This window comes from Chaetura pelagica, unplaced genomic scaffold, assembly GCF_000747805.2.
Source record: "Chaetura pelagica isolate M959 unplaced genomic scaffold, ChaPel_1.0 scaffold1157, whole genome shotgun sequence".
In the NCBI taxonomy this organism is placed as follows: domain Eukaryota; kingdom Metazoa; phylum Chordata; class Aves; order Apodiformes; family Apodidae; genus Chaetura; species Chaetura pelagica.
Window position 1 is genome coordinate 43,063 of NW_009953930.1, and position 24,191 is coordinate 67,253.

The following is a 24,191-nucleotide window of genomic DNA, read 5'->3' on the forward strand; positions in this document are numbered from 1 at the left end:
GTGAAGGGTGCACTTATCACTCCCAGGACTTGTCACTTCCAAGAATTCAGAGCTCAAGCCTCAGAGCTGGCTGACAGCTGAGGGATTTGGGGATGTTCAGCCTGGAGAAGAGGAGGCTCCAGGGAGACCTTAGAGCACCTTCCAGTGCCTGAAGGGGCTCCAGGAAAGCTGGGGAGGGACTTTGGACATGGGTTTATAGTGAGCGGACAAGGGGACATGGTCTTAAATAAGAGCAGGGTAGATTTAGATTAAACATTAGGAAGAAGCTCTTAACCATGAGGGGGGTGAAGCACTGGAACAGGTTGCCCAAAGGGGTAGTGTCACCCCATGCCTGCAGACATTCAAGGTAAGGCTTGACCAGGCTCTGAGCAACCTGATCTAGTCAAAAAGGCTGACTAGGGGGACTGGACTAGATAATCTTAAAGGTCCCTTCCAACCTCACACATTCTATGATTCTGAGGTAATATCAAGGAGTTTTATCTCAAGCAGTTCCTCACCTCTGTCCCAACCAAAAATAACACTGCTAAGATCTGTCAAAAAACACTGGACTCTCCAACTGTTACCCTATGGCAGCTCCAACACTCTGAAGTGCTGTTTCAGCAGTGACTGAAGAGCAAGGGCTGTACAGCTCCCTCCCACATGACATACAGGTGATTGTCCAGTATTCCCAACCACAACAACCATCAGTGCTTCTTGAGGCATCCAAAATGCAAACGGCTCCACCCGGGCAGCGGTACCTGGAAGCTGTGAAGAGATTCCTCCAATGCCACTGAAACCTGTCGTCTGGTTCTGGGTAGAAAGAGGGGGGAAGGCTTTTGCTGGTGACTGAGGAGTACTGAATGCAGAGCCCAGGTTTGGAGGGAAGCCTTGCATGCTCTGGGTGTGAGGAGCAGATGAGCCACCTAAGCTGAGGGTTGCCATCCCTGCCAGCGAGTCGATCTGAAGGAAGGAGGGTGACACACAGACATCCATCAGGTGCCATCAAGCTGACTTTTTGGCAGGCTTTGTGTAAAGAGGTACAAAAACACACCTAAAGAGAGTTTTTCTGCACGGTTGCTTTAAATTCTGAACTCATCCAGATCCCTCCAAAAGATAAGTTTTGTCTATTAAACGTGATTTCACTTTTCCTTCTATAATCCCACAGAACCCTATTCTACCAGATCTTTTACAGGAAGGTTGATTGTTCCATATTTTCTAGTTAAGTGTATGTTTTGACACTGGAGCAGTTAATGCTTTTGTCATTTATGACCTCAGATCTCACCCCAAGACTTAATTCACATCAAACTTACAGAGCATTTCTTGACTGTCTGAAGGACTCCATTAAACCCACTTTTCACAGCTAAATACCTGAACACAGTCTGCAACAAAAAGCATCAACACCTGGGTGATGAAAAGGAGGGAAGGCACAATACCAGCTGACAAAGCAATAAATTAAGAGCTGCTGACTAGAAACAGCAAAAAACCCCTGTTACCTACCTAAAAGGTAACATGGCTACAGAATAACATCTGCTCTGTTTGTTCACATCACTTACCTGCAGCAGGTTGCCAAGATATTTGGTATATTTCATGAGCAATTTCAAGAAAGCAACGATTTCTGAGGAAATTGCTCTCTGTATTTGGTTTACATGATCTACTGATGCTCCAGACATTCTTAAATGCTGAACTGCCACGATTTCATGTGAAAAAAATGTACTGTTTTAAAATCTCCTGTTGAATGTAAGTGCTAGAAGCAAAACCTGCCTGTGATGCATTGCTCCCAGAACTGGAAGGGATGATGAGTGGCAGAGAGTAACTTAAATGTACCTTGTTTTTAAAAGAGCAGTTCAGCTAAGAGCTGAAGAGCCCCAGTTACAAGTCCTTACATTCCAGCACTGTTGCTTGGCCTGTGAAGCTACATACAAGACACATTAGGTTCAAAGGCAGGGCTTAGTTCTCAGAAGTCTTAGTCAATTTTAGTACCTTCAAAGAAACTCTCAGTTATTCTAAATAAACCAAATCTCTGTCCCTCCTCAGTGCTCCTGTTCTGCTACATCTTGTCACTCACAGCCAGTTCTGAAGTACAGCCCTCAGGCATTACTCCACAACTCTAAGTTATCTAGACAAGCAAATGTAAAAACTAAGGGAGACAGATGATGTTTTGAGCTGAAAGAGCTCCAAGAGTGCAGCAGAACTAATGGTAAATCAGCACCACCACCTGAAAATGCAGCACGTGGCTTGTCTACCTGTACAGGAGAGATGGCATCCAAGCTGCTGGCACTGGGAGGGCGTCCTTTTGGCATGACTCCAGGTGGGGGCTGCCTGGCCTTGTTCATCACGTTACTGCAGTTGGCCACCATGGTGAGGATGGTCTCTGACAGCTCCTGAGAAACACTCCTGCAACAGATAAGCAGGACAGTGAGCCATGTAACATCCAGAAAACTAAGGCCCCTAGATGATTTGCTTTTCTTACAGAGGTTTGGGCTGTATTTCACAAAGAGGAGTTGAAAAACAAGCCCAGCACAAGCTACATTTTGGCATTTGCAAAACTCGCATTAGAGCATGTCCCAAGAAAAACTCGTGTGTTTATATATAAAAAATCTGAAGGTTCATCTAAACCTATCAATAGAATATTTCTTTGTTTTCAGTGTTCAAATACTGCTTCACTGTTACTCCAGCAAGTCATGACTTGCAGAAAGCTGGGATATGGACCTACATGGCTCCAACAGTCCTTGGAAGAGCTGACTACAACAGTCTGTCTGCTGTTGTCCACATGGGCTATAGGATTTATGGATTCATATGAATTAAAACACACGATAACTCTGATCCCTTGATTAACTCCACTCCTGAAGGCTCCTTCCTGTCCCCAGACTTAACCCTTCATCATTAGTCCTGTTCTGAATCTTGTTACACACAAAGTCTCTCCAAAAAAGGAGACACATGACTAAAGCTTGGGCTACTACACTCTTGAGGACAAAAAAAGGATGAGAGGTAGATACCACCACCTGCTTCACTGAAATTCACCTGCCTATAAACTGAAAGATATGTTTCATACATGAATATTAAACCAAAACAGAGACAGGAAGTGTATCTAATCAAGGAAATTATAATCAAAAGCCAACAGAAAACTGAGTCATTGCACAACTGAGAGCACTCAGTACCTCTTTCCCAAGTATTCCATGCCTGACTGCCAGGTTCCCAAACTGGAAGGCAAGGCAGCTCTGCTGCTGACACACCTAACCATAAAACTAACACTTTCCTTTTGGAAAATACAGCCAATTATTTCCAGCTTTCCTGAATGTTAGTTCTGCCTTTCTGGTGAGGTGAGGACAGCTACAGCAGCAGATTCCTTCTCATCATGGTGCAGCTAAACCCACACAGTTTTGTTACCCTTCTCTGGAGATTCCCCCTTTTACCTCAATTTTCACAAGCTTTGACTGCACAGCTGTTGGGATGAGAGGAAAGGGGAGAAAAAAAGAGGAACCATTCTGCAAACTAAGGCAGGAAAATGGAGAGTGGATCAGCCTTCAGCCTTGTATTCCATTACAGGCTACATACAGTTGCTCTCCCAAGCCAGTGATCCACTATGTACAAGGTCTTAAAATTTTAGTAATTTTAAGTTCTGGGTAAAAAATCTTCAGGTATATAATCTTATAATTTCCTGAAGAGAAGTAAGGGGAATCTGTAGGAAGAAGAATCTTGAAACACTAGTAAAGAGCAGAGCCAGGGACCAAAGCCAGCCAGCTCTAGAGGAACAAAACTGTCAGCTTAAGGGAAACTCAGCAGCAAGTTCACATTTTTTGCACTGCTTTTTTTTTATTTTTTTTTTATTTTTTTTTTTTACAAAGCAAGGAAAGGCTTTTTCATTCCCCTAGGTAAAGGCACCCAGAAGTCTCTTCCCTTCTTGAGGCAGGGACTGAGAAAGAATGACCATTCCCCACACTGCCATGTCAACTGTGCTGGACACAGCTGCAGGAAGAGGCACTGCTGCCCCTCAGCTCACCACATCTCCTGGAGGGGAGGACTTCCCAGTAGTTTGTAACCAGATCACATGCTTGGTCAGCCTGTGGTGCCTGCAACCACCCTGACTTCATTACACAAACACTTAGAAATAAAAAGAACACTTATTTCTTGTTGAAGTCTCCCTGCTACACGATGCCACAACTGCAGAGAAACAAGTTGTGCCAAAAATAGAAGAGTCTCAAAACACGCAGGGTCCTGGTGGCAAAGGAAGGTGTCTCTCTGGTCACAAAACATGACAAGAAAATCTGAGGTATTTCAGCTAGTGAACTACCCTCTCAGACATATTTAACATTGACTGATTTTAATCTTCTGGTCTTTACAATGCCTGCTTCCATTCTGACTGAAACCTGAGCTAATCAAAGCAATTCCTTCATGTGAGAAATCCCAGCATTTTTCTTTTTAAAGCACAAAGAGAATAACTAATGGAAAATGACTTCAAGTAGGTCACATTCTTGCATAAAAGGGAATACAAGTAGCTATAAAAAGAAACCAAAAGCTGAGAGAATTGTGCCAGTAGAGAAACTAGTGGCTTTTGGAATTAATCGAATAAATAAAACTTGGTGGCACATTAAGATTCAGAATGCAGGGACATCAGATGCAAGACAGGTCTACAGCTAACCATTAAACCTCTGAAATCTGGACACAGTAGCATGCAAAGTTATGAAGTTACCAAGTCTCAGAAGATGCACTTGGGAGTTGAAAAATAACAGCCACTTTTTCAGCCCAAGAAGTGTGCTAGACCTTGTCTTTCAGAAACAAAATTTCAACAGCATTTTGAAGCTTAATTGCACAGGTTCCAGAAGGAATCAGGAGATTCCTTTCTCCTAAAAATCTTCAAGGTGCATCACATTCCCTTCCAGTTCAAATACCTAAGGTGACAACTCTATGTTGATACTCAATTCCCAGCATCTACAGGAGAGCCATGAATCATCCTGGATACATTACAAGATGTTTTTTCCATCTTTCAAGACAACACTGGCTAGGCCAAGGGGCTCAGTGAGAGTCACAGAACAGGCAACTCTCACTCAGACATGTCAAAATTTAACACCAAAACTAGCACCACCTCCAGCTTTCAGCCTCTGGCTCATGTGACACACTGTGCTACATCTAGTTACCTATGAAGTATTGGTACAGCTAAATACCATCTTGACCTGACAGCATTAAGAAGTGACACCACAAATATTTTCCAATATTCAGTCATTTTTTCTAAATGGGAAAACAGTATTTAAAAAATTATTTGCCCAATTCCAGTTTCCCTTAGCCTTTCTGTAGTCTACTCCTTCCTCAGGCAGATAAAACAGCTCCCTAGGACCCACACCTTTTGCTCCTGGACTTTGGCTAAACCACCAGGTCTGCAAAAATCTTAATTATTTTCCATCCTTTGACTACTTTGAGACTGTCTCAAAAGAAGACAGCAGAAGTTACATATCTAGTTTCAGGCTCCATTACATTATTTATTAGAAACACCACTTGGCATTTTTCTCCTACACACAAGGACTGCATTAGCACTTTGTGCTGTGGCAGTAGCCACACACAGAGGCATCTGCTTATTGCAATCAGAAAATGCTTTACACACTCACTGTTTTCCAAGATGCTGCCCCATTCTGTAGTTACAGCCAGGATTCCTTTTTGTCTGAATTACAGCCCTGTATCTAGTCATTAACAAGCCAAGATCTGACTAACCAGCTCACCAAGACCATTATTACAAAGACAAGAACACTCTTGCAAGCTCCTGTGGTCAAGCCTACACCAGAAGTTTCTGTGCAAAATGAAACATACTACCTCTGCAACCTTATATATTCTCATTAACCCCATTCTCCATGGAAAATTCCAAACCAGCTGTGACCATGGGCCAGCAAACAAGCTGCAAACAGATTGTAGATTCAGTGTAAACAACATCACCCTTACCCAGCACAAGCCTGCAGACATGCCAACATCGTCGCCAAGGTTTCTGGAGGAAGCTGAGCACTTTTGGGCTGATCTTTTTCTGGAGCAAGGCCACCCAGGATAGATGGACATCTTCTCTTTAAGAAAGTCATACAGGCCTGGATAAAAGGCTCCTAAGGGGAAAAAAAAAAGTTATCTTAAGCTCCCAAACTGCATCCAAGTCACTATTTCAAACTTGGCAATTGCACCGTGGAAAGAATTGCACTAAGCTATTATAGTTCAGTGAAAGAGTTGAACTATCAGACCATGGACACTTTCCACAACTTTAAAGCTACTCAGAAAACTGTTAAAAGTGACTGAAGTTGGTCACTGGTAAAGGAGTGTAAAATAAAAACAAAAAGAGAAATCCTGCTTTACCCCATGCTCCCGAATTTTATCTGTGAGCCATTTGTCAAGTTTGAGGTATTCCCGTCGAGAGGCAAGTGCAGCAAGGTCAATAACAAAGGCAAATGGAGTACCATTTAGCAGCATTGACAAGGCCTGAAGAAAAAGAAATCAGAAGACTACTAGTGAAGACACAAGGACACCCTTCTTTTTCTAATCCCCACCTAGTTTTCAATAGAGGAGTCTTGCTATCACTTGCTGCTGTGCTTTTTTGTCCATAAAAAGGTTGGTGCCATCAGCTTTTCTTCATTATCACAAATAAGGAAGAGTTCTTACTTGAAATCATGAGCTTTGAAGGTCAGACCTTGTGCTGACAGTTTTAAATTCCTCTACATGACCAGCAAGTAGCTGAGAGCTCCCAAGTTGATATTGCAACAAAATGAATCACAAGAGCCTAAAATCTCCCTGCAAACACAGCCACTTGAATATACCTGCCCAGCGTGTTCACCTCTGAACACAGAGACTGGGACAACAGCTACAACAAAAGTGACTTTGGGCAGCATTTCTGGCACTTTGAGACACCCAATTGTTTTGCATCGACTTCAAGAAGCAATAAAGGACTCAAAAGAAGTCAGTTACCACTTCCAGTCTCTTTGGTGAATGTGTCAACAGCTGAAAAGCAGCAGAGTGCTTAACAAAATCCTGTTTCATCAAGTTCAACAGTGTCACCTTCACACAAATCTCTCCAAGATATTTTCTACATTCCCATTTCAGTGGTATTCAAGGTTAAAACAGGCAAAGCTCTCCCTGGATTTACAATACACTCACAGCACAGACAGCTCTTTTCTGCTGCTCCCCAAATTACTTGTCAGCTAAGCCATGACGACCAACTCTCCTGCAAACACCAAGGGAGATGTCTTGGGCTCACTAGTGGACAGGCTAGAAAGCACCTGCAGATACCACAACCCAGCTGAAGAGCACTCAAGTCACCCCAACACAGGCTGCTGCTTTGTGGTGGCTTTAAGATGAGGCACAAGCAGCAACAACTGAGTTCAGACACGCTTAAATTAATCCTTACTCAATTAGTCACATCCAAGTTCAGCATGGCCTTTGTTAAAAGATGAGCAAGCCTGTGTAGGACAGCAGAGAGAAAAGAAAGGCAGTGTTTTGTACTACTCACCTTCAAGTCTTGTGCCACATCAAGGATCCGTGAGAGTTTAGCCTGGTCATACTGCTCCCCTCTCATGTACCACTCTGCCATGGCATGCATGATCAGCTGACGGATGGAAGGAGACTGACCCTGAGGAGAACCAAACTGGGATTGTCCTTCATGACTTCAGAAAAGGGGATCCACTATGTGAACATTCAGTAGGGTATTTTATCTCTATGCAACCCTAGAAAAGGCTGAAAGGACTGGGTTTTTGCAGCCTGGAGAAGAGAAGGCTCAAGGGAGAATTTATGACCATGTCCCAGTCCATAAAGGGTGGCTGCCATGAAGATGGAGACTCCCTTTTTACATGGAAAAGACAAGGGGTGATGGGAACAAGTTAGTCCTGGGGAGATTTTGACTGAAATCCAGAAGAAAATTTTTCACCCTGAGAACAGTCAGACATGGGAATAGCCTCCCAAGGGAAGTGGTAGATTCCCATACACTGGACAGTATTAAGACTCAGCCTGACAGAGTGCTGGGCCACCTCATTTCAACTCTATGACCAGATGATCCTTGAGGTCCCTTCCAAGCTGGCATTCCAGGATTCTGTGATACTTTTATCAGTTTCAGACCTCAGCTTCTGAGTTGGGCTCTTTTTGTGCAATAATAAACTACCCAGGAGCTACAACTAAAATATGCAGAATGACTACACATGTTAAGAACATCCCATCTCCTTCTTATACCTGTATAGGTCTGATTCCTCTCAATTGTAGAGAAATTGCTTTGGGAATAGACAAATCATTTCCAAAATGTTCTGCCTGATATGCTGTTCTGAAGTGAGAACTGCAACAGCACCCCTTGACATGGCAAACATGGTATCCAGCTCTTTGCTCACTCAGTGGCAATTGAAAACTACAACACAACTCAGATTTTTATAGCTTTGCTTCAGGGTGGGAAGTGCAACATCCTCCAGCTGTGGGGTGGCACCATATCACGTGGCAGCCATGGTTCTGTGCTTCATTCTGAAGCCTGCTCTGCAGAAAAAACTGCAAATGCTGCTATTTCAGGACCTCATGTAAAAGCACATCAATCCTACTCCCTGTTCTTCAATTGAAACACTTACCAGGAAAAGCAGAGTGCTTAACAAAATCCTGTTTCATCAAGTTCAACAGTGTCACCTTCACACAAATCTCTCCAAGATATTTTCTACATTCCCATTTCAGTGGTATTCAAGGTTAAAACAGGCAAAGCTCTCCCTGGATTTACAATACACTCACAGCACAGACAGCTCTTTTCTGCTGCTCCCCAAATTACTTGTCAGCTAAGCCATGACGACCAACTCTCCTGCAAACACCAAGGGAGATGTCTTGGGCTCACTAGTGGACAGGCTAGAAAGCACCTGCAGATACCACAACCCAGCTGAAGAGCACTCAAGTCACCCCAACACAGGCTGCTGCTTTGTGGTGGCTTTAAGATGAGGCACAAGCAGCAACAACTGAGTTCAGACACGCTTAAATTAATCCTTACTCAATTAGTCACATCCAAGTTCAGCATGGCCTTTGTTAAAAGATGAGCAAGCCTGTGTAGGACAGCAGAGAGAAAAGAAAGGCAGTGTTTTGTACTACTCACCTTCAAGTCTTGTGCCACATCAAGGATCCGTGAGAGTTTAGCCTGGTCATACTGCTCCCCTCTCATGTACCACTCTGCCATGGCATGCATGATCAGCTGACGGATGGAAGGAGACTGACCCTGAGGAGAACCAAACTGGGATTGTCCTTCATGACTTCAGAAAAGGGGATCCACTATGTGAACATTCAGTAGGGTATTTTATCTCTATGCAACCCTAGAAAAGGCTGAAAGGACTGGGTTTTTGCAGCCTGGAGAAGAGAAGGCTCAAGGGAGAATTTATGACCATGTCCCAGTCCATAAAGGGTGGCTGCCACGAAGATGGAGACTCCCTTTTTACATGGAAAAGACAAGGGGTGATGGGAACAAGTTAGTCCTGGGGAGATTTTGACTGAAATCCAGAAGAAAATTTTTCACCCTGAGAACAGTCAGACATGGGAATAGCCTCCCAAGGGAAGTGGTAGATTCCCATACACTGGACAGTATTAAGACTCAGCCTGACAGAGTGCTGGGCCACCTCATTTCAACTCTATGACCAGATGATCCTTGAGGTCCCTTCCAAGCTGGCATTCCAGGATTCTGTGATACTTTTATCAGTTTCAGACCTCAGCTTCTGAGTTGGGCTCTTTTTGTGCAATAATAAACTACCCAGGAGCTACAACTAAAATATGCAGAATGACTACACATGTTAAGAACATCCCATCTCCTTCTTATACCTGTATAGGTCTGATTCCTCTCAATTGTAGAGAAATTGCTTTGGGAATAGACAAATCATTTCCAAAATGTTCTGCCTGATATGCTGTTCTGAAGTGAGAACTGCAACAGCACCCCTTGACATGGCAAACATGGTATCCAGCTCTTTGCTCACTCAGTGGCAATTGAAAACTACAACACAACTCAGATTTTTATAGCTTTGCTTCAGGGTGGGAAGTGCAACATCCTCCAGCTGTGGGGTGGCACCATATCACGTGGCAGCCATGGTTCTGTGCTTCATTCTGAAGCCTGCTCTGCAGAAAAAACTGCAAATGCTGCTATTTCAGGACCTCATGTAAAAGCACATCAATCCTACTCCCCGTTCTTCAATTGAAACACTTACCAGGAAATAACACACAACATTCATAGAACTCCAGCTAGCAAAGAGCCATAATTTTACAGTCCATGTGGACCAAGACCTCAGAGGTCAAGCTTATCATTAACTTGACCAGGGTAAGATGTTTCCTGATGCAGATTCCCTCCTAATCCCAGAGACCTCCTCTGCCCTAAGTTTCTTCTGACTCCTATTTGTTTAACTACCCATAGACACAAAGACTAAGGCAAATCCATACAAGTCTACTAGTGTCCCATTAAAAGCATGAAACTTGCCTACATCATGACTTTGTCTCCACAGGGAAGCTCTTCTTGAATAAGGACAGTCCTAAAGTTTTCAGAAGACACCCTAGACTCTTAAAATTTACAGTAGTTTCTTTATACTTACAATATCTTCCATCTTTAAGTGAGTACAATGGAGATTGTTTGGTTTAAAACTCCTCACCTCTTATTGCTTCACATTTCTACACATTATAAAACACGAGGTTGAGAGTTTGGTGGGGGGAGTTGAGATTTTGTGTTCTTTTGGTTTTCTTAAAAAACCTCAAACTTTAGTTAAAACTGAAATGTTAAAAAAAAAGTCAAAGTGAACTTTGGTCTATTTTTTCCAGGAATATTTTCTCAGTGAACATTCTTTCTTTGTTCTGACTAAATTTCCCCCAAGCAAATCAAATCACAACAGTTTGGTCCAAGAAGGGGAGGAGACAACTTGGATGACTTTGCACAAACCACTGATCATTTACCTGGTGGGTTTAAAATTACCCACTTGATAAGCAAATACAAGGATTGCTGGTCTAACTGTTCAACCCACTGAAGTTTTCAGTCCTATGAATAACCTACAGGCAGAATCGACTGAAAATACTTACCTGTCCATGCCATGCATAGTGCAAAATGATGGCAGAGTTGGGATGGTTGCCAAGGAAAATTGGCATGAGGGTGGAGATGAGCTCATGGCGCAGGGTGTGCCAGGAGGTGTTGATCTGCAGTAAGGCCAAAACCAACATGTCTGGGCAATGCTTGATAGGAAAACTGAAGAGCTGTTTAACCTGCTCATACTGTCCCACTTCTGCCAGTCGTAAGAGAGATTCAATCAAATCCAGGCTCTTCCTAACAAAAACAGACAACCCCCCCCAAAAAAAGTTAAAGCAGTTGGCTTGCAGGATCCTGGATTCTAGGAATCTGCAGCCAAAACTAAGAGCATATAAAGCAAACAACCTGATACTGTAGCTCTTATCACAGCCAATTCAGTCTACAAAAAGCATCCTTAACCATGAAAAAAAATCACTCCTTTTTATTATAAATCAATTTAAGAGCTGCTTATCCTGTCAGGGAAGAGGGAGAATGGAAAGCTGATGTCGAAAAATTTCAGCTTGAGGCAGGTTATGGGGATAATTTAGCTTGAAACACTTCCAGAAATGCAATAAACTGTAAATAATAATAAGAAATCATAATAGAAAATTATAATAACTACAACAACTGCTACTCCTGAGTCCCCACCTGTGAAACTTAAGATATCTTACTTGCTTTGTCTGCTTTACAGACAAGTTAACTATTGCCACTTTGCCCAGTTTACCCATATTCCTCATCCTTCACTTCCCTATTTTGGGCCACACAATGGAAAATGCAGCAAGTATTTCCACTCCCATCAGCTACCTCAAAAAAGGGTTGTGAAGGTCAGCTCAGAAAGCACCACTAGTCAGTTTGTGCACTCACTCAGCACAAGCTGTATATATTTACTATTTAAATCCCAGGACTTTTCACACAAATAGAGCAATTTTCTCTCATGTCATCCTGGGAAAGAGAGATGGTAAATTCCTACCTCCTCTATCCCCTCCCCTCAGCTCACACCACCTGCCTAAAGGCATCAGCAGAAACTCTGCAGACAACCAGAAGACTGCAACAAAAATCAAGAACTGGTGGACATTTTCAGATGTTCTGATGACAACTTTCACTGATCAAACGTGGAACAAGTACCACTGGCTGATCTATTGGGATGTACATTCTACACACAGTTGCAAGTACATCTGGTTGTATGAAGATAAAGCCATCTTGGACCAGACAAATCCTCTTACTCCAACTCTAGGTATGTAAAACAGGTTTACCATGTAGCAATTTCTCGATTGTCATCCTCTGGTGGTGCTTTCAGGATGTCTGTGGCAACAGTATGACAAGGGTAGTCAGCAAAACAGAAGATGTCAGGGTTTATGAGGGAATGTTGAATGAAGGAGAGCTGGAAGAAAAGACAGCAAAAATAGTTTAGCTATTTAGAGTTCCAGGTTGCTCCCACAAAAAAAGCAACAGAGATGAGCCAAGACTGACTATAAATGTGTTTTATGTAAGACTGAACCTGACACTTCTCCTCCCAGGAGATCTGAAAGGGACAGATACAGGTGACATAAAGCTGCAGCCTTTGTGTAATCAGGTAAAAGCCTCAGAGCAGTAATTCCACACAATATATCACATATCAGAACACTGCTAAAAACAAAGGTATTGTCACATGTGCCTCAAGCAACCCATCCCCTCCCAAACAACACCCTGTTCAATTAATAACTGTACTTCAGTGACATACCTGAGCCCTACAGGCCAAGTTCTCAAACACAGCTTGGCTAAAAATTCACATTATCAATTCCCATTTGCCACAAAAGACATTCAGAAACTTTCCAAGTGTTGTACAGCTACAGCAAGGTATGTTGGCAAACCCACCTGGCCCTCTGCGTGCTTCCAGGGTCTGTAGATGGCATTGACAGGAAAAACTTCCATGCCCAGCCCTCTCTGGATGCCAAACACTACAATATGCAGGCCCTTGCTGTCACGAATCTGAAATCCTGGATGGTCCAATTCATAGGTTACTACTTTGAAGTCCAGGCTTGGATTCTGCAAGCAGAAAAACAAGAGAGTAGTCAGCCTTGAACATGAGAAACTTCAGTAAGAACCCCTCTTCATCAGTATTTTATCCAGCTCAACATACTAGAAAGCAAGGCTTGTAAGAAGAACAGGATTTAGATGTGAGAACTTTTGTTCACATTTGAAACAAGTCTGGGAGGTTGTGCTTCCTGCAGCACTAGAGGCAGTAGCTGTCTATCCTTCCAAACATACAGTTCCTTTCCCAGCATGCTAACTCATTCCTTTGGTAGTCTTCATGTGCCCTCCAATACAAGGCAGAAGGGTCTGACCCACTGGCAATCAGGGTTTGCTTTTCCTTTTGAAGAACAGACACCGCAAGTACTTGCAAAGCACTGATTAGATTCAGTTACGGTGAGAACCAGAAGGATGAGGGAGCTTTGAGGAAACTACAGCCACTGGGGACCACACACCACCTCTATTCAGAGGCAGATGAGCATCAAAGACAAAGCCAGGTGTATATTCCAAGGTTCAGAAAAACAAAATAGTGAGTCCTGCACAGATTAGAGTGAAGATACAGAAAAACAGCATCACCCAGCATGAGGTAGGCAGAAAAAATGGGACTCATGTTTCACTGACGTAATTATAAAAATGGCTCCTTATAAACTGGTGAAAAAAGTTTCCTATTTCTCAAGTGTCACTGTATAAAAGAAGTACTTAGAGTTTTGGAACAAGCAGCTACAAAAATATTTTGTTTCATTTCCATCATTAAAACCTACAATGAGAAGCTTTTCCAAACAAGGTGCCTGATACACAAAACTTCCCACTGTCAGCAGCTCCAACACATGCTGGGGAATGTGGGAGAAGTATGGCATCAATCTCAAGCTGCACTCAAGTTAACCATTCAGGCAGCTTTTATTTCTCACAATTTCTCAGAATATTCTTGTTAATGAGGATAAAAAAAACACCAATCATTTAAGTGCAGGAATACAGTTATATGAATGAGATTTGAAGCCACTGAGGCTGGTAGGAGCTTGAGCAGCTTTATACTCACACTGAGACAAGTCCTTCTTTCAGAAATAAAAGACCAAAATCCTTACAAAACTTACCAGCTCTTTAAGAACATCAATCAAGACCTCCACATTCCAGGTATGGGCTTGTGCTCCATCACTTTTATCCTTCCCATCACTCCAAATCCCACTACCAGGGGCCGAAATAGACTGCAAGTGAAACACATTAGATCAAATACAAGTTAAAAATAGAGCTGTCTCAAAAGCCACCAGCTACAAAACCCTCTGCACTGTCAAGGTAAGCAGAAGTTCAGACCAGTAATGACACCACTCTTGCACTCTTCTGGGAATCTTTTATTTAGGGACGTGTTAAAGACATTTAATCAAATCCCAGACTGGCTTGGGTTGGAAGGGACCTTAAAGACCATCGAGTCTCACCCCCCTGCATGGGCAGGGACACCTCCCACCAGCCCAGGCTGCTCCAAGCCCCATCCAACCTGCCCTTCAACACTACCAGGGATGGGGCAGCCACAGCTTCCCTGGGCAACCTGGGCCAGGCTCTCACCACCCTCACACCAAACAATTTCCTCCTCATGTCTCACCTCAATCTCCCTCTTCCAGTTTTCATCCCTTCCCCCTTGTCCTGTCCCTCCCTGCCCTTGTCCCAAGTCCCTCCCCAGCTTTCCTGGAGCCCCTTCAGGCCCTGGAAGGTGCTCTAAGGTCTCCCTGGAGCCTTTTCTTCTCCAGGCTGAACACCCCAACTCTCCCAGCCTGGCTCCTGAGCAGAGCTGCTCCAGCCCTCCCATCATCTCTGTAGCCTCCTCTGGACTCTCTCCAGGAGAACAGTTAGAAGTGTTGAATAAAAAAAACAACTCTTAAATTACTACAGGCTTTCATTTTAACCCATTTTCTGCTGAATAAAAAGTAATAGAGCTAATCCCCACCCCAGCAGGCCACTCACTTGTAAAGGAATACCATCTGTCAGCCCTGAGTGAGTTCGAGCCATCATCCCCAGCACCCGGGCAACCTGGGCAGCCGTCACCTCCCGGACCCCAAACTGCATGATTATGTTCCGACATTCTTCCACACTAAAATCAACAAAACAGAGAAAACTTAACACAAAAGCAGGTTTCACTGTGGCACAATGTAAGACAGACCAATAGAAGACCTGGAAGTACAGCTGGGACAGCACAGTGTTGGGAGAAATGGATACGACCGTATATTCAAGTTGTCAAACAATTGTAAAATTCTTAAAACAAGAAAATTAGTAGATCAGACATGTTTTAAACAATCCTATGTTAACAAAGGACTTTTTCATTATCTTCCAACACCTTCATATTTCTGTTTCCTTATTTCAAGGTTTAAACAAAAAGTTAGGTTAAGATCAGTTAATTCTTTCTTCTACAACACAGAATCATTTCCTTCCCTTAGCTCATGCTGAAGAGAATCTTCCTTTAAGATTAAGGCCCTTCCAAACCAGTCACACCCCTGCAGACTCCTGTTATCACCACCAGTATTACAGCACTATTCTCAAGCCTTAAAAACTTCAGAACTGAGAGGGATTTCTGCAGAATGCAGAGATACATGAAAGGAAATTAACCTGTAATGTATTCAAATCAACACTTCCATAGTCAGCTTCTGACTGGGGTCTGACTAAGCAGGCAGAGACTGATGCAGCTGTCAAGATACTCCAGCAATTCACTCTCACAATTAGATTCTAGAGCTACAAACAACCCCAGTCACTAAGCACCATTCTGAGCAAAGCCCAGTATCCACAGAAAGCTGCTGGGAAACTCTCTTGGAGTGACACTATCACCTTCAGTTCTTCTGTCACCTATTTTAGGTGGACAATGTCACAAAATTCTAAAGACCCAGGTGGATTTAATTGCAATTTGTGCTTACCTAGCCACTTTTTTTAGTTTAAAAAAAGGGTGATGATCAAATTCTTAGCAAACTTTCACAAGGAATTTAAATACCTATATCTAGCACTTCTTACCACCACAAAACCCCACACAATTTCAGACTACACATTGTTAGAAGAAAGCAAAATATAAAGCCAGAATCCAAACAGATGACCTCATCATCCTTCATAAGCTTCTAGTTGTTTTAGTACTTTTAGTGTTTTTTACTTTTTGCCTCAAAAAACAAGCAAGAAACCCACTGCCACCCAGGAGGATGGAGAAAAATCCCATTTTCCTACAAACCTTGTACAAAAGCCATAGCCAACTTCTTGCATGAAATCTGCCAGGGAACTCTCCATCATTGTTTTAGCTATCCCTCCAGAATCAGGCAGGATCCTGTCCATTAGAATGTCCCGTTTTTCAGGGTATAAAAGTGGTGCAAGCACCACAGGGCAACGCTCCTGGGGAAAATCTGAAGGAAAAAGGAACAAAAGAAAGTTACAAAAAAAACCCACAATACCAGTCGAATGCAAGTGATTACCCAAAACCATTTGACTGCTGTGCTGGTTTCCCTGCTGCTGCAGAAATAAAGCACCATTTCTCAATCCCACCTCTCAGTTCTCTACTGGCACTTGGATAATCCTAGAGAAGGAGAATGTGGGATAAACCAGGTTCACACAAACCTGCAGCTGCCCAAAGGGTTAGCAGCTGTGCTGGTGGTAAGTTTAGAGCTAGATTATCACTAGCAGCAGTCATCCAAAAAAAGCACAGAGCAGGAAACAATACAGCAGCACAGCAAAAGCTCTCCTCCAAATCAGGAAGTATTTGAAAACAAAGAAGCTGCTACTGAACCTAAGAAGTCTAGTAAATCTAAACCAGGAACTTGGGCATGGAAAGAATATTCCTCTCTTCCTTCCAGGGAAAGAAGGTTTGAGAGAGACACAGGAAGGAGAGGATGGGTGGGAGTTTTGCTCACAGTGGAAGGCAGCAAGGACACCCCATGGTAGGACTTCCTGAACCAACACCATCTTTAAGATGACGGATAATGTCTCCACACCCTTCAGGGCCATGCAGAGTTGAGTTTCCAATTTCCCAAAGCAATGTGAGGGGAACTTGCAGAAGCTAATGCATACTTCCTTTGTTAAAGGAAGTATGAACTAGGAAGTTACACTTAAATAGAACAAATAATCTGCTCTTGGATAAAGGGTGTCTTCCTCTAGGACTGTGAGGAACAAGGAATGGGTTAAGTTAAATTAACTTAGCTTTGAATCCAAATCCTCCTTATTCTGGGGTTTACAGCAAACACTACTGTTTCAGAAAGGAAGATATTACCATACCCATAACATCCCCTGTCTCTACACAAACACCATGGCAGCCTTCAGGAAATGAACCATTTTTAATTCAAGCCCCTTACCTCCCTGTGCTCGTGCTTCCTCATAAATCTGCACCCAACAAACAACCCAGTGCTTAAAATCCACCTGTTCAAAATGGTCATGTCTGCTCCTCACACTGTAAGGGGCTCAAGTTTTTCAACTGCAGTGCACTGAGCTGCTTTAATCAAACCCACAAACACAGGTTTCAATACCCCCTACTTCATGCTTGTTTATCACAACTTTAAAAAAAAAACAACAAACACAAACGTGAGACCACATTACTGCTCAGAGAAAGAAAAGCAGTGCATGATGGCCCAGTGCCAGGACAGGGGTGTTTTTCTGTCAGTTTAGAGGTATGAAAATATACCGAGTTCTACCTCATCAAGCTCCCCACCATTTCAGGAAGTTACAAAACCCATTCTCAAGTTTGCTTCCAGGACCTCTCCTCCCCCAAAACACACTCACCTCTACGTAATGTTTTGAGGAATGCGTCGATCTGCTCCTGTCCTACCCCAAAGGCTCCCTTCTGCCCAAAAAGGAGATGGGAGAGGAGAAGGTGCAGGACCTCTATTGCAATATCTTGGAAGCCACCTTCTTGATTTCCACTGACGTCCGCGTCAATGTAAGAACGCAGAAGATCCGGGAGTTTCTGTTTGATAAACTGGGCAGCTTTGGAAAACAAGAGAGGCCAGAGTCAAAACCTGAAATTGCTTTTTAATATGAAAAAAGTTATTCTAGCTCAGCACCATCCTCTTAATCTGAGGTTGTTTAGCACAAGCCACAATTCAGTTTTAAATAGGAGTTTCAGTTTGCTTAATTATCTAACAAGTCATCAATGGAAGGGAATTCCAGTCTAGTATAGGATAAGCTCAATATCAACTGCCCCTCTCAAAATGGTGCTAAGTCTTCATCAGCACCACTGATTGCAATTACTCTCATCTACCCATCCAGAAAGACTACTGCTTAAAAGAAAAAAGGTGTCCCTGCTGCAGAACTTTCAAAGCTGCACTTACCAAAACCTCGTAGATCTGAGCTGAAAGAGTTCAGTAAAGCGAGACCGAATATCACCTACAAACAAAAACCAGCACAGTAAGGGGACATCATCCTTGCTAACCAGCTTAATAATAATAAAAGATTAAATTATTTTCAATAGAAATGGTCACCTACCTCTTGAACTTTACTTAATTTGATGACTTTACTCAATTGGGCAAATAAATGGGGTGAAGGCTTTAGACTCTGCAACAGGTAAGAAGAGTTAAAAGGAAACTGTTAAATGATTAGTCTTATTGATAAAGGTACAGACTATCTAGAGCCCATTTGCAGGTCTGCAATATTAGTAACTAGTCTGCTGTAGGCAAACACAAAACTTACATGGCTAAACAAAGCATTTTTGGAACTATTTTCAGACAGACTACAAGTTTCTTCCACATATCCCTCTTCTTCATTACTAAACCCCTCATGGCTCTCATATTGAAAGAAACAGGAGCACTGAAGGTTTGATTTGATTGTTTGCCACAAACAAGCCATAAAGTATTAATGTTAGCTTAAGCTTTCAAATTAGTGTGGAGTCATTCTGAGTGACTGAATAACTTGCTCAGATGAACAAAAAAAGTTACCACCACCTCAACCTGTGGGCAAGCTCATTTTTTTGAAGACTCCAGGATAAGCAATCTTAGCCATAAAAAAACCAAAACAAAGCCAGGGAAAACAGTAGGGAAAACCAGCTGGTTTCCTACAGACCAATTCTGGTTTCTTACAGACCAATTCAGTGCAGTTTCTGAGAGGGAGATGCCCTTCAGGAATCATACAAACCTTCTGATAGTGCAAGGGGTTGTCAATGGCGTAGGACAGCGTCGAGATAAAGTTTGGTTTTGTAATCAGCGACGCACACTCCTGGATCAGAAATTGGGTCTGAAAACAACAAGGTGACTTGAGCATTCATACTGATTTGTAGCAGAACACCAAACCTGTACTGCTCACCATATGCAGCAAAACTAAAACAAGGTGCTTAAGTCTTGAAAGTGTCTAAATTCTCATTAGCATTTGCGAGTTTCTTTCAATCAGTTTTTCTTCAGGATTAGTTTGTTCTTTTAAAACTGAGAAAGTGATCAAACATTCTCCATCATGGGTGCAATGTATCATTAGCATCCTCACACCATCTAAGAATGTCTGAAATCCTGTTTATGAGCTAAAAACCTTGTGGCAAAATGGTTTAAGGATGAAAACACTCCTGAGAACAGATACAGTCAGCACCAGAAATGCCAACTAGGGGATTTGGACAAAATTTTAAAAGACAAAAGAAGGCTTTCAAACCAGAGCACTGCATGTGGTAGAGAAAGAGCAATTGTACTGAAGCTGTTTTTCCAGATCAAGGGACTGTTAAGAGTCAGATAGCAACAACTCGCTGTCTTCTGACTTCAGCCCTGGAAAAAGGTGCCTGCAACTGAAAGGCAGCGGTGAAGTTTCCTTGAAGCTCCTACCTCCAACCTGCCTTTGTGCTTCAAACAGATCAAACCCTATAGCAGATTTGTAACAACCAAAAAGGAATCAAACAGATGTCTCAGTGCAAATTGTACCTGATGAAAATCTTTGCCACTGCTTTTACCATCGCCACTGAAATCCACGTGCGAGAATAGACAGCGTAGTAAATGCCTGTCTGCCTCGGGACCGTGCCTGTTCACAATCTGGAAAAAAAACACCCAAAACAACAACTTGGTAGCAAACAGTCATTACAGAGCAAGACCTGGATCTGGTACTGTGGGTACAGAGGTATTTCCAGTGGTTAAGTCATCTAGAGTTTTAACAAAACTGCTGAGAATGTTGCTTTGTCATTAGCCTAGAAGCCAAGTCGTTAACTCTATTTGCAGATGAAAAGCTTAAGCTGAGATAAAGGAGAATCTAGACACAAGTCGTTGACACAGCAGCCATGCATTTCATGGGTAGTAGTCTTCAAAATCTAAGGAAAAAGAGGTGTTTAGGTCACCTAGAGGATGATTTCAATGATTTCTATCACCAAAGCAGCCCAGAAACCACAGTACCACAGCTTCACTTCTCCACATTTCTTCCCCCAGTACCTAACTCCACATGACTGCAACCTTGGCACAGTGGGCACCTCTGCACCATGCCTGTGGAGCAGGAATTTAGCCCAGAAACAAGCCACCACACAGCATCTTCACTGATCTCGCAGGCAGCTTCTGTCTCCTCATCATGACTGACTCAGCCACTATTACTCCATGGTCTTGTAAGACACAAAAGGAATAATCACAGAATCATGGAATGGTTTGGCTTGGAAGGGACCTTGAAGATCATCCAGTCTCAACCCCCTGCATGGGCAGGGACACCTTCCAGCAGCCCAGGCTGCTCCAAGCCCCATCCAACCTGCCCTTCAACACTGCCAGGGATGGGGCAGCCACAGTTTACCCAGTTTCACCACCATCACACTACTTCCTGCCATCTGAAGAAAAAAAGTTCATCTCAAACTTTCTCATTAGAAAGCTGTAAAATCAAACACCATATGCTGAACACATGCAACTGAGACCTTTTACCAAGTCTTTCCCCTGTCCTTAAAGCTCCTTCAGCTGAACTCAGTGATAACAGGTGATCCACATTTGTTAGTTTGCCACAAATCTCACTCATTACTAAATCTTAACCAAGCTGTTACATTTTGCTAGCATCCCTCCACCATTTGCCTTCAGTTTAACCCCTGGCTACAGATCAGCTCATCAGCTGGTTGTCTCAAGTATCTTCAGGTTGTTTCAGTGTTTATTCATTTCTCCAAACCTCATCTAACTGGACAGCATGGTTTTACTAAAAATCATACCGGCAGAAATGTGTAGTCACAATTACCAACAGCTCGTTTCTACAGTCCAAAGAGTAACAGCAAACATCAAACACAATCTCCATCTCTTGGCAAAACGTTTGTCATTGTTTCCCCCTTTCTAGCTGCACACGTGTGGCAGCACAACGCAGCAGCTCTGCCTGCCTCCACCAAGCCCCTGCTTCATCCTCTCACAAATATCCTTGTTTGCCAGGAGCTCCTTTGTGCACAAACAGCATCGCTCCAGGCTATGTCTGCTCAGCTCTGATTGTTCTCAACTCTATCCTTCCAGGTTATCTGACACTCTGCTTCCCTTTCCCTCACAGCCTGCTTGTTCCAGTGGCTGCCAAGTTGATTTTTTTTTTCTGCTGGAAAGAAACATCTGAGTTGGATATTGCTCTGATTCTTGAGCTGTTTGTGAAGGCAGCCACCCCCCACCCAAGATGCCCAGAAGGCAGTAAAACTGACCTAACAGCAAGTACTGAAGCTCAGGCTTCAGAAAACAAGCACTCGATTTAGGTAATCCCAACTAAATAGGTAGATTTAGACGTGATAACACGACTGGCATGAAGCTGGATCAAACTCCTAAGGACCTATCCTGGTGCCATGACCAAGGGGAGCTCAAAGCAGATGGTTACAGAGGAAAACTAAAGCCAGCAACACCAGCTCTCTGCAACTGATTTAGTGCTTCCTCGTGTAACTTCACAGGGTTAACAACTTGAAAATATAACACATGGGGAGGAGAAGAGAAGGCTGGAAGTTCCCGTGCAGCATCTTTCAACTCTAACTACATGCATGTGAAAGCTTTTCCAGGAAACAGGGAAGGAGGATTGCTAGTTTTCCTGCAAAAAGAGCTGAAAGAAACCTTTGTCTTGGCAGCCTTCATGCATACTTAGGAGACAGTGTCACTGATCATAAAACATCTGTAAAGACTGACTTGTTTTTTACCATAAGGATGACAAAGCAGTGACACAGGCTGCCCAGAGAGGTTATGGAGTCTCCCTCCTTGGAGATACTCAAAGCTGTCTGGATGTATTCCTTGGCAGCCCTGTCTGCCAAGGTCCCTTCCAACTTCAACCTGTGATTCAGGATAAAAATCTGACCCACCCATCTTTGGATTTATCACACAGAGAAAACGTGTATTTTACTCAGGCAAACACAGGGTTAGATCAAAAATAACTCTGCTCTTCTAGATCCAGAAAGTTTTGCTTTTCCACAAAAGCCCTCCCCCTCTCTCCAGCCAGCCTTTCCTTACCACTGACTCAGGAAAAGGAGACCACAAAAACTCATTTCAGAGGAAGTTATTATTTTGACAAATACATAAAAGATTTAACCTTTTTTAAAGCAGTCTCAAGGCATCTCCTGTGTTAAATGACTACTGAGAGCATGCTTAAGCAGAGTTCCTCAAGATTTGCCACAGTGATGCTTGCAAGTGACATGTTTCAATGCAAGTGTCATTTTGGTCAGCTGTGACAAGAACAGCTCCAAGTGTGGTTTCCTACCTTGTATGCTTAGCTTTGGAAAAATGAATGAATTATGCTAAAAATTTACACCAAGCAGTGCCCTGTGAGACAGAGCTGGAGCATGCACATCCAGTCTCTTCAATTATTTAAGGAAAAACTGTACTACCAAACACAACAGTAAAGTAATACAAGGTAGCTTAAAAAAAAAAAAAAAAAAGGAAAAAAAGGTAAGGGATCATGGAGGTTTTAGAAATTTAGTCTTGAAATCCAAGATCTGGAACCAAAAATACACAAAACAGCCACTTCCACTGAGCAGTTTTTTGTCTCAGCACAGTGAGTTGAAGAGGCCTGCCCCAAAGGTAAGGAACAATCCCTCCCTGTTTTAGAGATCTATATTCCAGCTGAATGGCAGATCAACCTTATCTTCTCCCAAATCAAAGAAATGTTTATTGTCCTTTATGTAAGTGTTCCTGACAGATCTGCAAGTCATGCCTCAGTCACAGCCTGCTGCAAACATCATCTGGTGAAACCAACAGTGCTGGAAAGGACAGCACGATTGCAGATCAACCTCCAGTGAGTACTCAACTTCTAACAACATGGGAGCTTTAGAAAAGTCACAAGAGATTGACTCTCTTTTATGGCTTCCATAATCAATCACCCCCTCTCACCTCAAGATAAGTAATGAATGCACTTCTAAAGAATTCGGCTGTTACCAGAAACTCACTCTGCTCAAGCCCTCTGGCCTCCTAATCTGATTCAAATCACTGCAGGACTGCACTAGGGTAAGGAAAAAAAACCTAACTGGCTCAGCTGTCTGCTGGGAACTGAGCTAAACCAGTTTCTAAAACTGGCTCAGTAACATTCACTTCCTCCTAAGCACTCCTCTGCAGATAATGCTTTTCAGACCATCCTGCCAGTCAGAGTTATTTTTAAAAGGGTCAGTTAAACGAGAATTCCTGCCCAGATGTTAGATATTTGGGGTTCAATCTGCAATTACTCCACCTGTCTTCTGAAAACCCAGGGCCAAGAAAGACAGCTTGGCTTCACCACCAAGCTGTACCTCATCAGAAGAGGAACAAAACACTTCTGTTTCAGGTAAGTGAACACATTCAGATGTAAGTAACCATGTACCCACCCCACTTTCAGTGCAACAACTCTGAAGAGTTTAAAAGACCCTAGATCCAACCCCCCTGCATGGGCAGGGACACCTCCCACCAGCACAGGTTGCTCCAAGCCCCATCCAACCTGCCCTTCAACACTGCCAGGGATGGGGCAGCCACAGCTTCTCCTCGGCAACCTGGGCCAGGGTCTCACCACCCTCAGACTCCAGAATTTCCTCCTCATGTCTAATCTAAATCTCCCTCTTCCAGTTTTAATCCCTTCCCCCTTGTCCTGTTACCCAATGTCCTTGTCAAAAGTCCCTTCCCAGCTTTTCTGTAGGCCCCACTCAGATACTGGAAGGCTCCTATAAGGTCATGTTCTCTTCTCTCTCAACAAACAATGTCCTATGCAATGCCCAAAAGTTGAAAGATTTAACCTGAAGGAGTTAGAGAAGCTTTGCATACCACGCTCCAAGAGCAGCAGTTAATCCTAATGTTCCACAACAAAGTTAATACCAGTCTCAGCTCTGAGCTGCCTTATTCCATGACCCAAA

The 24,191-nt window shown here is 43.1% G+C and overlaps 1 protein-coding gene across 3 annotated transcripts in view; it reads right to left on the reverse strand.

Annotated features, from left to right (window-relative positions):
* Positions 1 to 24,191, reverse strand: part of CNOT1 (CCR4-NOT transcription complex, subunit 1) — a 56,174-nt gene that overhangs the window by 31,516 nt on the left and 467 nt on the right. For all 3 annotated transcript variants that reach the window (XM_010001683.1, XM_010001684.1, XM_010001682.1), the window contains exons 2-17: positions 19,834 to 19,941; positions 19,070 to 19,168; positions 18,425 to 18,493; positions 18,271 to 18,325; positions 17,723 to 17,926; positions 16,188 to 16,356; positions 14,945 to 15,071; positions 14,083 to 14,193; positions 12,836 to 13,006; positions 12,235 to 12,362; positions 10,999 to 11,239; positions 9,050 to 9,169; positions 6,304 to 6,426; positions 5,908 to 6,059; positions 2,223 to 2,373; positions 738 to 939 (exon numbers count right to left, since the gene is read on the reverse strand). In XM_010001683.1, coding sequence (XP_009999985.1) covers positions 738 to 939; positions 2,223 to 2,373; positions 5,908 to 6,059; positions 6,304 to 6,426; positions 9,050 to 9,169; positions 10,999 to 11,239; positions 12,235 to 12,362; positions 12,836 to 13,006; positions 14,083 to 14,193; positions 14,945 to 15,071; positions 16,188 to 16,356; positions 17,723 to 17,926; positions 18,271 to 18,325; positions 18,425 to 18,493; positions 19,070 to 19,168; positions 19,834 to 19,941 — 2,230 coding nt within the window. The remainder of the gene's footprint in view (positions 1 to 737; positions 940 to 2,222; positions 2,374 to 5,907; positions 6,060 to 6,303; positions 6,427 to 9,049; positions 9,170 to 10,998; positions 11,240 to 12,234; positions 12,363 to 12,835; positions 13,007 to 14,082; positions 14,194 to 14,944; positions 15,072 to 16,187; positions 16,357 to 17,722; positions 17,927 to 18,270; positions 18,326 to 18,424; positions 18,494 to 19,069; positions 19,169 to 19,833; positions 19,942 to 24,191) is intronic.